We start from the raw sequence: 17,569 nt of genomic DNA on the forward strand, positions 1-17,569 counted from the left end.
GACTCTTAAAATTTCAATGTAGAACTTTCCAAATCCAAATAACAATATAAACCTATATATGAATACAAGGTTTATATTCAAAGTTACTAGATGTTGACATGTCATGATCCTATTTAATCTTTCACTCTTCAAGGATACATGTTACACTCCTATTGTCTCCAACTTTCAAGGACAAGTGTCACCTTCTTATTTTATCTTCCACATTCAAAGGACACATGTCACAATCCTAAGAGCCCATCATATTTGGGACTCTTCCACTCTTAGCTTCTTGATACTAGGCACAATGTTGAAGAATCCTTTACATTTGAGACTCTCTAATTCCCTATAAATAGACGGAGCAAAAAAGGAGACGTCCCATCAGGAGACCCACTCTCTCCCCCCATGGAGGATGCACCAGATTTGGGAAGAAGCCTCTATTGTAGCCCACGTCCAAATAAGGAGAGGAAGAAGAAGTCGAGTAGGATCTCTCTCTCTCTCTCTCTCTCTCTCTCTCTCTCTCTCTCTCGCGTCATGTATATTTATGATTTATATTATTTTCATTCGTGTTCACCATAGTCATGTTGAAATTAAAGGTTTGCAAGCTTTAGCTTGTAACATTTGAGATTTTTGTACGTTTTTAGCATTAGAGATATAACTTTTGAGTTCATACAAAATTCAGAATTGTAGAAATTCCAAAATTTGCTTCACTTCAGAATGCTATATTTCTTTAACCAAAAGCCATATTGACAATCTATAAAAAGACTTGTTTATTCTATATGTCAAGTTTGTTTTTCTTAAATTTCATCAAATTCTATGGCTTGTTTGGTCCTATATTTGGTAATTTTTCCAAAGTTTGTTTTCTACAACTTCTAACTGCAAAAATTGGGTCACAAAATGTGTCTAAGTTGCAAATTTCATAACTTCTGATTGGTTACTTTGATTTGTGTCCAGTAAATACCAGAATTTTTATCTCTGTGTCTAGTTTCTTTCCACCTAATTTCAGCCAATTCAAAATAGATTTGATTGGTCATTTAGGTGCTTTAATCAAGACTATTTTTCTGCCAACTTTACTATTTAATTATTTTCAAAATTTTCAATTCATGTTGATACTCTGTTATATAGAAAATCTACAGACTAAATTTTAGGAAAAACCTAGTTGATTTGATACTCTTTCTGTTGTTCCAAATTTAGTCAAGGAGTCATGAAATCAGTTTTCTTGCTATTATTTTATGTTGTTTATATTTCTACTACGGGTTCTCAAAGTCATAATTTTTTTTACCCATGCATGTTTTTCTGATCTGTAAACTTCGGATGATTCTCTATTGTACAGGGAGTCCACAAACCAAATTTCAGATCAATCATAATTAATTTAATAGGATTTTGGTTGGACCAAATGTACCTCTTTAATCTATTTTATACAATTTTTGTAATTTCTGATTTTTGTCATAGCTTTCTAGTTCTCTACCTTTTAGATCTTAAATGGTTTTCCAAATCTATCACTTGGAGTTGATTGTGTCATGTGCAGAGAGTCTTCTTACCAAATTTCATAACAACCTAACATGGTTAACCTAGTTTTTCAATCTGTCAAAGTCACCTACCTAGTCAAATTGTCATGTTTTCCAAAGCCAAATTTTCATGTTTCAGCTTGTTATCCAAGGTTCAATTTGATTTGAAAGTTTTAACTTTGATTTCTATCATATTTTAAACATATTTAGGTTTTGTAACATGCCCTAACTCTAGTCGAAGGTGCCTAGGCTTACAAATCATAATTTAACATGTTAGTTTACATTCTTGTTATTATGCATATCGCATTTGATTTTTAACATTATAATGATCATTTGATTTCAAATTTGCTTTTGGATTCATAAAGGAATTCAAGCTATGTCAACATGTGCCTCAAGAGAATAGTCATTGCACATGTATTCATGTTCTAGCTTGGCTTCTACATGGGTTCAATTTTCAAATCATGCATGCTAGAATTAGACGTTTTGATATGTTCTATAATATTTGGATTGCCTTCATGCTTTTTACTTTGACTTGTGCACCTAGGGTTAAGTCCATATGAGAATCAAGTCAGGCTACACGCATGTGATAGTAGTCCTTTCATAAACTTGATATGAACTGACTTTCATAATGACTCACATTTTCAAAAACATAGTCTTGAACTACACATTTACAGAATTCAACCACTTTTCAACCTGTTTGCACTAGGTTCGGACATGATTGAGATCTAAATCATAAACTGAACCTAATAAAAAAAACATTTGGTTTACTCAATGCCTTAATCAAGACGTAGCATCGAGCCTACTAATAACCCATGTCGGAATCCAGTTAAAACCTTGATCCTAGAGAGGTTCACCTGAATCTTTTTTTTTAAGCTAGATAGGTCGTGTGAGCTAAAAATGGATCCAAACCTTGTGAAATGAATTTTAAACTTTCTTGAATCCAGATTTAAAAATTGGATCTTAATTTGGATACTACATTTGAAGTATCAAATCTCGATTTCAAGAAACTTGGATCATGATTTTATCTTACACAGAATTAGATCTCAATTTATATTTTATATATTGTATATAGAAATTTGGATCTTAGATCATGGAATTTGGATCATGATAGGATTAGATCCTAATTTAGATTTTGGATTTTAGATCAACACAATATTTGGACTCAAATCTCACATTTTATAAGTTTGGATTTTAGAATTGAACGTAGAATTAAATCCCAACCTGAGTTGACCCCTTAGATCCAAAACCCTAATTTCAAACCTTTAGTTTTAGATCTTCAAATTCGATCACCAAGAGCAAATTTGTATTGTTCGTGAATCAGACCTTAATCTCAGATTTGGATCAAATCAGATCATAGACTTCTTGAGGTCCACAACCCAAAGATCTTAGAAGCCTGATCTCAGTTATATTGGACCATGTTTTCAAGCATTCATATTAGATTTAGGAACTGTTGCATGGATGGATGATGATACGGATCATGAACTACATCCTAGGGTGCTGCATATGTATTCCTTCAATTCTTGAACTCCAATTTCTGATGATTCATAGATTTTGCAAAATTTTGTTTTTTTTTCATAGCTAGAGTACGTTAGGATCTAGACAACAGTCATAACTTAGAATCTCGAACATTTAGTCTAGTAATAGATCTGATTACCCTTGGTAAAGGCACCAGGGATGGCCAAATCTCATACCAACAGGTTGATTCTTATCTCTCTTAATTTTCCACAACAGACAAGACAAGTAAATTTTTCTTTATTTTTTTCATATGAAAATCATTTGCAAGTTTGCATGTAAAAATACAATGAAGTTGCAAACCAAGTCAAAGCTGGAGGCAAGAACAAAACACTTCTAGAAATAAGCAAAGAAGAAAAAGAAGAAGAATATAGAGAGGAGAAGGAGATATAGAGAGACTCACCGCTCAAGCCGTAAATAGGAGGCTTGCCAGTTGTAGATGGCAACTCAAGCTTTGCTAGCAGCTTCCAATGCTAGAGCATGAAAAGTGAAAAGGGAGATCAGTTCTCTTAATCTCTGGTTCAAATACTCTACTTGTTCAATTTATTCCAATGGAAGGGGCTGCGCTAGATGCCACCAGCTGCCATACATCACTAGCCACCAAATATCGCCTGCCTACTTATGAAAAAGTCTCTACGGGAAGGTACATCACTAAAAATCAACAGTTATTGAGGATCAATCAACAGTTTTGACTTTTTTTTTTTCCTTACACATGGGTTACTTGACACTTGACACCAATTGTAGAACACCCAACTTTTACGCTATTGTCTTAAGTACGTGCCTCACATGAAAGGAAGAACTCTTAGCACACTTATTCATGTTTACTCCACAATATTTGATGGCCATTGAAGTCCTCAGGTTGCAGTTATGCTAAAGTAGGAAATATTTTGGCTTACCATTTTACTTCACTTTAATTTTATGAATTAGTTTAAATTTGTATTTTTCCTCTCCTTAATTTTAAGGATTAATTTTAGACTAAACGTTCATGTTTTCCTGGATCTTGAATCATGTAATCGGATCTCAAATCTTAGAATTTGGATCTAGGATTTTAGGCTTTGGATTTTGAATCAGATTTCAAAAATGAGTCTTCAATGGTAAATCTTAGATTATGGATTATGGATTTTGGATTTTGGATTTCAGATCATAGATCTTAGATCTTAGATCTTGAATCTTGGATCAAATTTCAAAGCTAATAAATATTTGATCATAAATCTTATACCAATTTCCATAGAATCTGCTCAAATATAAGATGTTAGATCACACAATTATCAAATTTGGATACGTTTCTTTAGAATTTGGATGCTAAATAAAATTTATTAGATCTTTAACCTTGGATTTTGGTTCATGAATCCCAATAACATGATATGACATCTTGAATTTCCATAACATCTCTCATTTCAATTAATAGAACAAGAATCATAACAAATCTCTTAAATTATGATTACAAGTCCTAGATTCGAATCTAGGTTCCTTTTAATAGGTCAATGTCCTAGACCCCAATCCTAGTAGAGGCTCCAAGTCTATATGACTTAGTTTTCTTATGAATAATATTAGATTTAGGGCATCGATATGCATTGATATATGATGATTCAGAAATAGAACAAACATTGGATGAAGTTCTCCTTCTTCATCAGTCTACTTCTAACATCTATTCAGATTTCAAAACAGACATGATTTCAAAATTAGGATACGTTTAATTTCTTAGATTGTGGACAACTTTTAAACTTAGGAAGTGGAACATTTCAGTCTAGTCTTTGGTCTGATTACTCCTGATAAAAGGTGTCAAGAACGGTTAGACCTCAGATTGATAGATTGGGTTCCATCTCTCCAAATTCCACACAAGGAAAATGGAGGCGAGTATAAGTAATTACATCTGATATATTATGGTCTGCATGTAAGTTTGAAAAATTTTATATGTAAACAACCCAAAAATATGCAGGGGTTCGAGCTATAATAAAAAAGCTATTGATGCTTTCTTTCTGCAACTCCATTTTGTTGAGAGGTACGTAGAAAGGTGAATGGAAGTCGAATTCCATTTTCAAAGTAAAATTGTAGTAATATTAAGGACCTAAACTCAACAGCACTGGAACAGACTTAACAATGAAATCAAACAAAGTTTTTATTTCAATAATGAATTGTCTTTACGAAGGAGATAAATGGAGGACAATAAAGAGCCCAAAGCTGGAGGCATAGAGGGGAGAGGCTGCATAGACACAATGGAATGGAGTGAAGATGAGAGACATGAGTGAAGATGAGAGACATGTAAGGTTTGCTTTTGGCGAACAAAAAAGGTAGACAGCAAGTGAGAGAGGCAAGCAAATTACAAGACATTGAATAGAATGGGGAACTATTTGTCGCCAAGTCTACAAAACAGCAAGAAAGGAAATACAAGCACATAGATGAAAATTATAGGAAAATGTGAGATTTTAGAGGCAGATACCAAACCTGTGTTAAGGATACGTTTATGCCGACACATGATGTGCTCTATGTGTTGGGAATAGCATGGTGTTAAAGGACAAATTTGGTGAAGTGTGCCATACTCTAGCAAACATGAAAGACGAAATCGGATTGATAAATTAAATAGGTCCGATCCGTTGACATCCACTGATGATGGCGACTTCCTCAGGCCAGTGGTTGACAGCAAAGCCTTGGGACTGCCAAAACCGGTCGCAAAATGTAGCAAAAAAATATCTTCCATCGAACAAAGTTTTCTATTGGAAAAATCTACTTCATTTAATGCATGGTTCTGATCTGCCAACACATTTCACGCCCACAGTTTCAGTTTCTCGGTGTACCCCCTTTGGAAACGGTTCAGCTTGAAACCAAAGGATGTTTACATGGTCTCAAAGGCTCAAAAATTGGGAAGAGTACTCAAAAGTTGATTACTTCGTTTAGTGCTTCATGATAAGGACAAAATATCAGCATACTACTTCATTTCTTAAAAAATCAGATTTTTGAAGATTGATAATATGCCAACTTGGTAATTGCTTTTGCCGCATAAACCTCTTTGGCATTCTTGGTTTCTTGTCTATATTCTTCCCATATATTCACTTGTGGTGCATTTAAGATAAGGGGAGACCTAAAAGGAAAGTGCAACTAGTGAGACCTACGTATATCAAATGCTTCTCCTGTTGATAGGTATGTAATAAAAGACATAATTACAAGTGGCTGTATAACTTTTGAAGCTGCTTAGCATTTGAAAAGCCATAAATAAACAATTAAGCTTACAAAATAACTCAGAAACAACATGCCTGAATGGTGAAAAACATTAAAGCATGTTTAAGAAAACAGTTTCACACCTAAAAACTAAAATAAATTTTAATAAAGAGCTTTCTCAATCTTTGTCTCTGTTTAGTTTCCTTTTAAATATTTCACCCATCTTCCAGCTGCGATTCTAAAGATACAAGGCAGAATATATAAAAGTTATTGGGAAGTCGGCTTGAAAAATATGGAAATGATCTAGTAGAAATGTTTATTTAATAACTTTTTTTTTAAAAAAAGTTTCTGAAGTACATTTTAACATTTTCAGAGATGAAGCAGCTACGTATAATTTGTCAATATTTAGTGTATTTGTAAATATTATAAAAAATTGTATGGACATTTTTTTAAGAGGTTGAATAATGATTAAAAACGGTTTCAAAATTGGACAGAATTTTCAAGTATCTTCTCATTTCTTAAATGTAAACAAGTTTGAGGTAAAAAAAGATATCGGTAGAAAATTAAGTGATAAAGTGAACGAAAAAAAGGGTCAGAAAAATAAAGGGTAAACAAAGCCGTTTCAATTCCAAATTTATGCCGAAGTCGTTAAAAAGAAAAAACAAAAGAGGGTCCATGGTTAAAATGGATAAACATAGGCCAAATACATGAGCTTGTTGCAGAATGGTTAAAAAATTTATCAACCATCCACCCCACATTTGAATTTCTTTAAACAATGTTAGATATATCCTAAATAGTATTATATATATTGTTCATTGTGATATAAAGAGACAGGAAGCGGCGCATTTGAATTTCCCCAAATAATATTATTTATGACTAGCTCATGGTGGTAAGGGGACGGAAAGAGATGAGGTCCGTTTCTATGTGCGGAGGCAAAAAAATGAGATCTTTCCACGCCCACGTGTTGACGAATGGTTCACTGGCCCCCGCTGAGTGGGCACCGCCAACGTGTCTTTGGATAGCTTCAACGGCGTTGGATGCAGCTCAAAAATATCTGCGTACGAGATATTTTTCGGTACTGACGTGGCATGGTATGACATAGGCGCCACGTGTAAAGAGATGCCAGCTGGAACTATATTACGTGCTCCTCTCCCTCCTTCCCTCGACAAAGTCTCTCTCTCTCTCAGGCGCGCGCTTCGGGAGACAACCATGAGATCGAAGCGAAACGGTGGCGATCCAGGCGGTCTAAAAGACGTGCCCATAGTGGATGGTGGCGGTGGTGGGAAGGACCTTTGTGGTAGCGAATCGGAAGAGGCGTCATCCGGAGTGACCCAGGAGCTTGGCGGAGAGCGGCCGCTCAAATCTGAAGGAGCTACCAGTATGGTATTTTTTCTTTTCGTGGTCTTGTTCTTGCTGATTATTTTCATTTTCTGGTTTTAATCTCTGAGAAATGGATTTTACTTTTTGCTTGCAAGTTTTTTCATTTTGTTTCGTTTTTTGCACGAAGATATGATGCTCGTAATAATTCGTTCAGGGTTTGATGGTTTCTTGTGGTGCTTTAAGATATGACAGAAAAGGATGTGTTTCGTGGTGCTTTTCTTTGGGCATCCAGAACCTCTCTACAGGAGGTTGTTTCACACTTTTTTCTTGGGTTTCTTTTGTTGAATGGGAGAAAGATTAATAGACTATGATGAATCTGAATTTTTATGCCCCTTTTTTTTTATTTTTGTTCGTGCGGCTTTATTTCTGGGAAAGCAGTTTTTATTTTTGTCGGTGCGGCTTGATTTCTGAGAAAGCCTGTTTGAAATTTGTGTACGTGGGTGTGTGCGCGTTTCTTTTTCCAATCTCTCGATTGATTTCTGAAGAAGTACATTTGTCATTTCTTTTAATGGCAATTTATTCATCCCAAATTGATATCGGTTTGAGGAACTCCGTTTTGTTCCTTCTTGTGTCTTAGTAGTTAGAAGAGACAGAACAGTCTTTGTTGGTTGATTCCTATAGGGGGTATAATTTGGGAAGTTAAATCTAGAAAAGCCTTGTCCTTCCTTCCTGTAACCCCAGATTCCAAGGAGTAGCTTTATCTTGTGACTCCCCTTTGATTTCTCTTCATCGTGCAGTTGAGGTTGATATTGGAGTGACATTTCCCTTCTTGCGTTTTAATAGTTAGAAGACATAGAACAATTTTTGGTGGTCATTATGTTTCCAAAACTGGTGCGGTTTTTGGAAAGTTAAATCTAGACAAGTATTCTCCTTCGTGAACTTTGTAACCCTAAGTTCACAGGGTACCTCTCCTTTTGATTTCTCTTAATCATGCACCCATTGAATTTGAAACGTGAAAATGTTTGTCATTGTGATGGATGAATTCTGCTTGCTGTATCCTATATTGTTTTTATTGCTGAAACTCATGATGAGAGCTATTAAAATGCAGGCAGCAGATTCTGCAGGGACTGAGTGGACGGATGAGAAGCACAAATCATACCTTAATTCCATGGAAGCATCTTTTGTCAGGCAACTTTATGATCAGGAGTGTTTTTCTGGACACCCGCTGAATTGGTTGTCAAAGAAGAGAAAGCTGCTCAACCAGAGACCTACACAGTCAACCATTGGCAGTTCGCCTTTCAGCCAGGTTGAAAAGTCAAACTGTCTGGTTTGTAGCATGCATCTTCGTGTTTTTTGCTTATTGAAGATTGTGGTCTCCTCTTCCAGTTCAAGGTTCTGCAAGAGGGTTGCTGGCAGAAGATAAATTTTGATGATACGAGTGCTCGATCAGATGCAGCAAAGGACAAATGGCAGCTCTTTGCTAATCCGTGGATCCAACATTTTGCAACGGCTTCTTCAAGCAAAATGCACACCATAACACCATCAAAATTTTTGGGGAAAGCATCTTGGGAGGCTGAAAAGAGAACATGTTACGAATGGAATGAAGGGGTGTCAAGTTCATCTCAAATCAATGTTGGACAGATACCTGCTGATTGTTCAAGGAAGCACGTACTCGAAATTTATGGCAACACTACAGGTATCCGATAGCCTTCTGAACAATACTGGATCCTTTAGCCTATCTGCCATATATATGTGCATTTTAGTTTTCCGTGTTCTATTGTAATTGTCCTATGTCCTATGCCATCCTTAGATTCTACGGTTTAATATTTGCATTCATCTGATAAGGGGTAATAAGACCTTGATATTTTCATAGTCATGCAGGTTTGCTGAATGGTTATGAAATGTATAATGCATTTCTGCCATTTTCTGCAAGCTTGATTGCACAGACTCCAGTCAGTCCAAATCACACGATTGCATGAAGATCCATTTTTTATGCTATAGTTATAAATACACATTGATGGTTTAAAACTCCATGGTGTGATTTTACTTGATCCGAAAGAAACTTGTGGGTATGGGTCTGATTTAGGCACATGTTTGTTTTAACCTATCTTTTTTCTGTATTTATGTCATGCTTGAAAAAGAGACAACCTGGGGCCCCCTCTTTTGGCTTATTCAATATGAAGCACAAAAGCAGGACAAGTTAAAAGTTGTGTGAATACACTAGCAGGGCCAGGAATTCAATGCGGAGAAGCTTAACTCTGTAGAGAACCTAGCCTCAGCTTTGGTTTGGTTAATTTTTGTCATGTCCTCTATCTTCTACTCCATAGCCTTTCCATGGTACTGAAGTTGTTTCATGCACACTGTCACTTCTGGATCATTAGTTTCAGCAGGTAGTTCTCTCTTCACTTATGAAACAGTTTCCTGCTCATGGTCTTATATTTGTTTATTGGAAAGTCAGTACCTTCATATCCAAATGAACATTGTAATAACAGTGGAACTGACTTGCATGCTAAGATCACCTTAATTATTTTTATGTTTTTGAAATTGTGGTTATTTGGAGTTAAGCTTCATTATCTATTTGGTTTTGGCAGTTTGCACTAGGTAGTTTTAGTACTGCATGCTATAGATAACTAAAGCACTGCACTCTATAGATAATTAAAGATTTGCTATGTGCATCAGCTTGTCATTTCACCCTAGGGTAGGATTAAGTATTGTGGCAGGCTGGGATCTTTTCTTAGTTTGTTTGTTTTTCAGTTTGGAAGACTGGTTATGTATAGGGTGAAGTAAGGCTGGGCAATGGGCCGGCCTGATAAGGAGTTGGGCTTAGGCCAGGCCACAGCATGTGACTGCGGCCTGGGCTTGGGCTTGGCCCGACTACTCGAAACCCAAGCTCCTTCCAAAAAATATATTTTTAATATAAAATAGTGTATGAATATAATTAATCATAACAAATGTATATACTCATATTTATAAATCAATAAAGTAATATCAAAAGTAAGTTATCAGGCCGAGTCGGGCCAGCCCGGCCCGGCTTAACAACTTATTGGGCCAGCCCGACACCCTATTTTCAAGCTCGGGCCCAGCCTTAGGGTGAAGGTTCAACTGTTCAAACATCTGGACTAACTGTGAAAAGGTAATAAAATATTATTTCAGTCTCCTTGCTCCTATGTTACATAGGCACGACCATAGTCACAAAAACTTTGTTGCGTTTTAAGCGGTGAGGTTTTTCTTGGTTATATATGGCGAGCTTGAAAAAACAGGAAAGATACGGGAAGACTACAATAAATTTTAAAAAATTAAAAAAACTAAAAATGATGAAAAAATAAAATAAGTGAGAAACTAATAATACAAGCATTAGAAAATAAGTAGATTTGTAACAAATAAAATTAGAAAATGGAAAAAACAATTTGGCTTTAAAAAACATGAAAAATGAATAAAATGAAAGAAAAGGAAAAAAACATGTTTTTCTCATTTTTAACATTTTTTAAAAGTTTTAAACAGCTATATCATTGCGTTTTTTCTCAATTTTCTGAAAAAAACGTGTTTTTTTTTTTTGAGAAAACACAGTTTTTTTGTGACTGGTGCAGGCATAGGTGCAGCAGACCAATTGCAGAAAACTTGGGTGCAAGGACACAACTATGTAATCTATATAATAATGATAACACATGTCACCTTATTGCAAGGTGCGGATGCAGGTGCAGGATGCGGCAAATCCCCAAAAAATTTTAGTGCGGTGCGGATATATATATATATATATATATATATATATATATAATACTCTATAGATAATACTCAAAAACAGCATTCTGTAATAATTAATATATATGATATCTATTAGCTGCACATGTAGGAAACTAAGATATAACTCAAAAACAGCATCTCAGATGACTTTCTTTGTTGCACGGCTGCCAGATAAAACTCATACATGCACAAACAAAAAAGTTAGTAACTAATATATAACTAAGATATGACTAATAACTAATATATAACTAAGAACAGAATTCCTCAACAGAAAAAGCATGGCTCGGACAGAACAGAAGTACTAAAATAAACTAACAAATAACATTGTAACAACTTAACGACATAAAGAAGCAAAAGAAGATAAAATATCTTAACGAAAAAAAATAACAACAATGAAAAAGTGAAAACAGCATGACAACATGCACAAATTGGGGCAAATCAGTAGGAAATAGGCCAACACGTGAAGAAAAGGAAATAAACAAGATATTAAGCATGAAAACATTCGGAAGAAACAAAAAAAAAATGAAAGATTTGTAAAATCACATCGTTGTCGCCGATTTACAAGCTCACTATCGAAAATCACCTCTGTTGTTGCTGATTCGATGCTCACTGTCACTGTTGCCGATTTAATCACCGTCGTCGAATGCTGAGGTCACCAGGGGATGAAGGAGGGAGGGCCATCGAAAAAATCAGATTCTTTCTGGAGGAGTGGTCGGAAGTCACGAGGGAGGTGGGCGGCCCTCCAAGCTCATGCGTGAAAGGGTTAAACCCTAAACACGTGAGCTTTAAAAAGTCAAACTTAAAAGTTTAAGCTAAAAAAAGGGACAAAGGACAAAATTGTCCTTGTCACACGCGTGGACAAAACTCACTTGAGTCGGTCCGTGCAAAAAAAAAAAAAAAAAACAACTCAAATCTAAACCCATGCTGCTGACTGCATGGGACTCACCTAGTGCCCAGTCCGAGGCGAATCTGCACCTACCCACAGCTAGACTATGTCACATGAGTGCGAGGTGCTAGTTGTGGGTATGGGTGCGGGATGCGGCAAATCCAAAAAAAATTTCAGTGCGGGTGTGGATATATATATATATATATATATATAATACTTTTTAAGATCTAATCAATAAATGTAATCATGAAAATATGTCAAGTACTAAAAAATGCAGCCATGCATCATCTTATCCTTTTCCAATCTACCTAGTTTCCTACATGTGCAGACAGTGTATTGCGCGGCTGCTAGATAATTCTTGCAGAAAGTAAAGCAAAAACTAAAACCAGTATTCAGTAAAATTAAAAAGTAAAACTGTAAAACAAAAAAGTTATATGGAATTAACTGATAACTGACATATAACTAAGAACAGCATTTCTCAACAGAAAAAGCATGGTTCGGACAGAACAGAAATACTGAAATAGTTTAACAAATTATATTATAACAACTTAACGAAATAAAGAATCAAAAGAAGATAAAATAACTTAAAGAAAAACAAATACCAACAATGAAAAAGTGAAAACTCAGATCAACATGCGCAAATTGGGGCAAATCAGTAGGAAATAGGCCAACACATAAAAAAAAACGAAATAAACACGATATTAAGCATGAAAACATTCATAAGAAACAATAAAAGGAACATGAAAGATTTGTAAAACACAAACCCAGTCACCCAAAGTCGAAATCACTGATTTAGGTTGCCGTCACTGATTAATGCTCACCGCCACCGGTCTTCATCAAATGACTGAGGTCGCATTGAATGTAGGAGGGCTCACTGCTGGAAAAATCTGCTGCTCGCCGGAGGTAGGACACTCGAAGTCGAAGACGGAGGAGGGAGGTGCTCACTGCTGACACGTGAAAGGGTTAAACCCTAAACACGTAAGCCTTGTAAAACTTCAAACTGAAGTGAAAAAAGAGGACAAGCTTGTCCTCGACTTATGCTGACCGCACCAACTTGTCGTTGACATGAGTCGGGTGCGTGTCGAAAAATGGACAAACTTAGACGTGTTTGGCTGACCGCACTGGACTCGGCTGGAGCCGTGTCGGAGGCGAATCGACAACCACACACGCACGCGATGTGTGTGTGGGTGCCTAACACACACACTCAGGTGACTTAGCAGCTAAATGGGGAAGACAAAAAAGAAGATTTAATGTCATGCAAATTTTGGTTGTGCCCGAAGATTTCGAGGTAAATGAGCATGCCAAAGAAATTTAAGTTTCCAATACAGAAACTCCCTCTCTCTTTCTCTCTGTTTGACATCAACTTCCATAAAAAATATTTTTGTCAGAAGAGTGATTAATAAGATTACTTGAATTCATGCAGATCTCTCTCTTCTGATGTATTGCAATGACATTTATTATTAAAAGGACTCTCTCTCTCTGTGTCCAAAGAGTAAGACTTGCACAGTTTAGTACACCAAATAGTGTGTTCTGACAAAATTATGGCAATTGAAACATTAACTGTCTGCTAAGTAATACATTCCATAAAGTTGCATTTATTTTTGTAAATTGCTGAAATTGATGACTAGATGAGAAGCCCGTGTTTAAGGTGGTGGCCTGCTATGTAACACAGACACTTCCAAAATATAGAAGTACCTGTGTGGATGCGATGCGACACTGGTGCTGGTGCCAGACACTACATGGAGACAGCAGACTTAATTTTTGTAATTTTTTTGGTACATTTTTGTAATTTTTATATGTTTTTGATCTATTTTAGCATGTTTTGTTCAGTGATATTAGCTAGTCACACTTATTGGCAGTGATGCTTACACTTGCCAACATAATGTAATTCTCTCTAGCGAAACAATAAAATTATAAAATGGAGATTGAAAATCCCTTTTTTTTCTTCTGCCCCTTTGTGTTTCTTTTCTTCTCTTCTTTCAGCCTGCTACATGCCTTCCCCTTGTTTTCTTTTCGTTTTTCTTTGGCCTTCCTTTTTCTTATTCTTTTATGTAAAGGCTTTGCCTCTTTTTAAGTCCCCTCCCCCTGACAGTCCTGTTCTTATTTCTCTTTTCTCTCTTGTTTCTCCTTTGGCTTTCTTTTTTCCCCTTCCCTTCTTTTTCTTCTTTTCTTGTGCCATGGAATGCTCAAAGGTGTGAAAATCTTCGTTTGATTCTAGGTCACGTCATATAGATTATAGATATGACCATAAAGAGACAAGCATCGTTAATGCAATTTAAAATGGCGAGTTTTTTCATCAGGTTTTTTTTGACAAAGCTGAAAATATCATGAAAAGTTCAGCATTTTTTTGAAAAGAAAAAATCCTAAAAAGTAAGGAAAATTAAAATAAATGAAAAATTAAAAAAAAAACATGAAAAATAACTAAATAAAATGATAAAAATAATGTTTTAGTAATGATATCCATCAAGATAAATGATTTAATTCATGTTATAAACTTAAAAGCAAAAATAACGTACAAGTAAAGAAAAAAACACATCAAAGAAAAAAACATGAAAAATCCATTTTGGAGTTTTTGCAAAAATGCGAAAAGGATGTGTCTTTTTTGTTTTCATCATTTTTAACATTCTTATTGCATCTTCTTTTGAAAAAGATGTGTTTTTTGTGACTATGGATATGAAAATCTGGAAAATTTTATTAAGCTTCCAATGTGCCTATATGTGAAAGGGGATGCAAATGTAGTCAAAATGGAATATCCATGTGACATTAGTCTGGAGGATGCCATCAGTTTTCTAGTAGCAGTTGTCATTTGTTTCTGACTTGCGATGGGGCTCCTACTCGATTACTTTTCAGTGGTACTATAAAATCTTGTTAGAATCACAAGACTGTTTGTTTAATCAACATAAGTAAATATGTCTGTGTGGGAACCACTATTTGCTTGTTATGCAAGGAATGTCAGTCCCTTGAGTCTTTGTATCCTTGCATTTTTTTCACTTTCTTTGCAGTTCTTCAAACGACTGAATTTAATTCTACGTTGATCACTTAAAGAAAGCCCAACTTTTTAGCAAGGTCTTCAAGAGGGACTATCTAGCATAAGTATGAATGATGAACTCTGTCTCATTGGAATAATCCAGAAGAATCAAACACAACCATTGTCAAGATGTTGTTGACACTGATCCTGACAGTTTGAACCATGATCCATTACTTTCCTTGATTGATAAAGAGAAAAGACTGACAGATACTGAAACAACTGGAACTTAATGGATCTCAATAAATCAGAAAGAATTCCAGGAGTTGTTCTTACGTACCATTGAACAAGGTTCTAAGTATGGCAGGAGGAGGCATGGCCATATCCAACTATTTTAGAAATAACCACCAACATAGATTGCCCTTTAGCGGGTAATTGTATCTGTAGTTCAGTGGTTACTTTTGGATATCTACAGGCCATTGATTGCTCATTGTTAACTAACTCGCATCTTTTTTAGGATGTGCTGCAAAGAAATGTCTTTTCTGTTCATTAGTTGACTGGATGATTCCAATGAGACTATGGGGGCGTGCTGATTTAACCTGCTGTACCAATACTCTCCTTGCCAACAATGCATTGGTCGTACTTTCCATGTTTTTGCTTCTCTGATTGTGGCATTTTGTTAGGCTGTTGGATCATGAATGGTCTGGTACGATTGGTGATTATTATTGTTATTATTATCAACCAGTCATTTTTCTTTTCAGAAGATTATACAAAATGAGCTAGTGGCCTATTTCCCTAACTGAGATCAATGGGGTCTTCTGACAGTGTGCTCTAAATGAATGATGCTAGAACCTAGCATATTCAAACTTCAAATGCCAATTTCTACGTTCATTGCACTGAGTCCGAGCATAAAAAAGAGTTTCTGATGGGTTCTGCAGATGCAGTTGATCTTGCTTTTGGCAACTTTACATGATTTTGCTGTTCATTTTGAATGAAATTTTCCACCAAAATTGCCTACCATGATGTTGCTTTTTATTGCTTGGTGGATTTCAATGAGCTCGTATTTGCATATGAACTTTCTGAAACTTAAATTGCATGGTATGTACAATCGTAGTTATTTTTCATTTAAATTTTGTTCCATAGACAGGCCATGCATTCATGTATAGTTTCAATGGAATATCTGTGGTGATTGCTGCAAGGGCCAAATCTTTCCTTGCCTCATTACGTATCTGATGTGTTATATTATTGTGATTCATTGGCCAGAGGTTTCAGATCAAAATTTCTCTGATGAAGAAGATACAAGTTTAGTTAAAGGAAGCCAGATGAAAAAGCTGCGGAAGTGGAATCCCCAAGCTTCGGGTGTTGACAAAGTAATGACTACATAGACGCGCCATGTTCACAAACATTTTCATGTCGTGTTTTTGATCGGCATTGCATCAACATCAACAAGTTTGTGTCTCCAAGCTGCATCAGTTTGAGAAAGTCCATTCAGTTATTTCAACTTCATAGCTGGCTCAAAAATGCATGACTTGGTCTGTGGCCTAGTCGTTCTGGGTTAGGATATGCTACGTTTTATAAAAAATATGTATGTAGTGGATTGTCAATTGGAAAGGACTACGTAGGAGTTATGTACATCTCCTGTTTTAAAGCCTCTGCTCTAAGGTTGATTTTATGCATTGTGTTTTGCAGGTTGTTCCTCTGGGTTGCTCACTTGATTCTCTTACAGCACAAGGCAGACCTAGCGTTGATCTAGAATCTGGGGACTGAAGCGGAGGGCTTTCTTTATACAGCTAATGGCCCACATCACTGACAGCATTGGAGAGTTTGATGAATCACTGACAGTATTGGAGAGTTTGATGTTTGAATCGATCTGTAAATATAGAAGATTTCACAGTAGAAAAATATGTTTATGGTGTCATAAGGGAGTGTCCTAGTGATAGTTTTAGGTATGTGACGCCCATTAGATTGCTTATCATTTAAAATGCTAGAAGTTGAGAAATGAATGCCAGCTGCTGTTGTGCGTACATGTGCGAACTTGCTAACTGTATTACGTATTTGATAACGTGTATGTTTATTTATATTATCCAGTTTCTTATTGGTGTTTTGACTATTTCCTTGGAGAAGAGGGAAAGGTGAACCTGAAGGAGATCTAATTCCACAAATTTTTATCACGCTTTATTTACTGTACTTGCAGGTTCATTTATCGCCAAGATAAAAGCCGCTCGCTCTGGGGAAAAAAATAAGAGGCTGAAAATTGTCAACAAATAAAAGGAAATAATAATTTAAACATGTCGTAGTACTACTGATTATCCGACGTGCAGTATAATCAACAACGTTATAATTAAAGCGTGTCTTTGCGATTGCTTTCCTAATTCATGGGGATTCGATAAAAACCTGATTAAGGTAGACTACCCGCTGGCATGTTAAAGTTTTCTCAAGTTTAAGAAAACATGCGAGTGTGAAACCAACAACATTGAGGAAGGCATATCCAGGCCATCGGTACGT

At 35.9% G+C, this 17,569-nt stretch overlaps 1 protein-coding gene across 6 annotated transcripts; it reads left to right on the forward strand.

The window, feature by feature from the left end:
* The first annotated feature begins 7,322 nt into the window (after positions 1 to 7,322).
* On the forward strand, positions 7,323 to 17,159 carry LOC116262448 (cold-regulated protein 27-like). Of its 6 annotated transcripts, none has more exons than XR_004174474.2 (5): positions 7,323 to 7,535; positions 8,581 to 8,778; positions 8,859 to 9,168; positions 16,328 to 16,513; positions 16,754 to 17,159. XR_004174474.2 is itself a non-coding variant. In XM_031641845.2 (5 exons), exons 1-5 carry the CDS (start codon positions 7,362 to 7,364, stop codon positions 16,829 to 16,831), a joined length of 867 nt encoding a protein of 288 aa, XP_031497705.1. In that variant the 5' UTR covers positions 7,323 to 7,361; the 3' UTR covers positions 16,832 to 17,159. The 6 variants fall into 6 exon arrangements, 5 of the variants coding, with proteins under 5 accessions (XP_031497705.1, XP_031497709.1, XP_031497707.1 ...); XM_031641845.2 differs by having other exon boundaries at positions 16,328 to 16,434; XM_031641849.2 differs by lacking the exon at positions 16,328 to 16,513.
* The last annotated feature ends 410 nt before the right edge of the window (positions 17,160 to 17,569 follow it).

The sequence above is a fragment of the Nymphaea colorata genome, chromosome 10 (genome assembly GCF_008831285.2).
Source record: "Nymphaea colorata isolate Beijing-Zhang1983 chromosome 10, ASM883128v2, whole genome shotgun sequence".
NCBI classification, from domain to species: domain Eukaryota; kingdom Viridiplantae; phylum Streptophyta; class Magnoliopsida; order Nymphaeales; family Nymphaeaceae; genus Nymphaea; species Nymphaea colorata.

Coding starts and splice junctions, on each gene's coding strand:
- LOC116262448 (XM_031641845.2), top strand. CDS start 7,362: ATGAGATCGAAGCGAAACGGTGGCGATCCAGGCGGTCTAAAAGACGTG. Junction 9,169..16,327: donor AATTTATGGCAACACTACAG/GTATCCGATAGC, acceptor TTCATTGGCCAG/AGGTTTCAGATCAAAATTTC. Junction 16,435..16,753: donor AAGCTTCGGGTGTTGACAAA/GTAATGACTACA, acceptor TGTGTTTTGCAG/GTTGTTCCTCTGGGTTGCTC.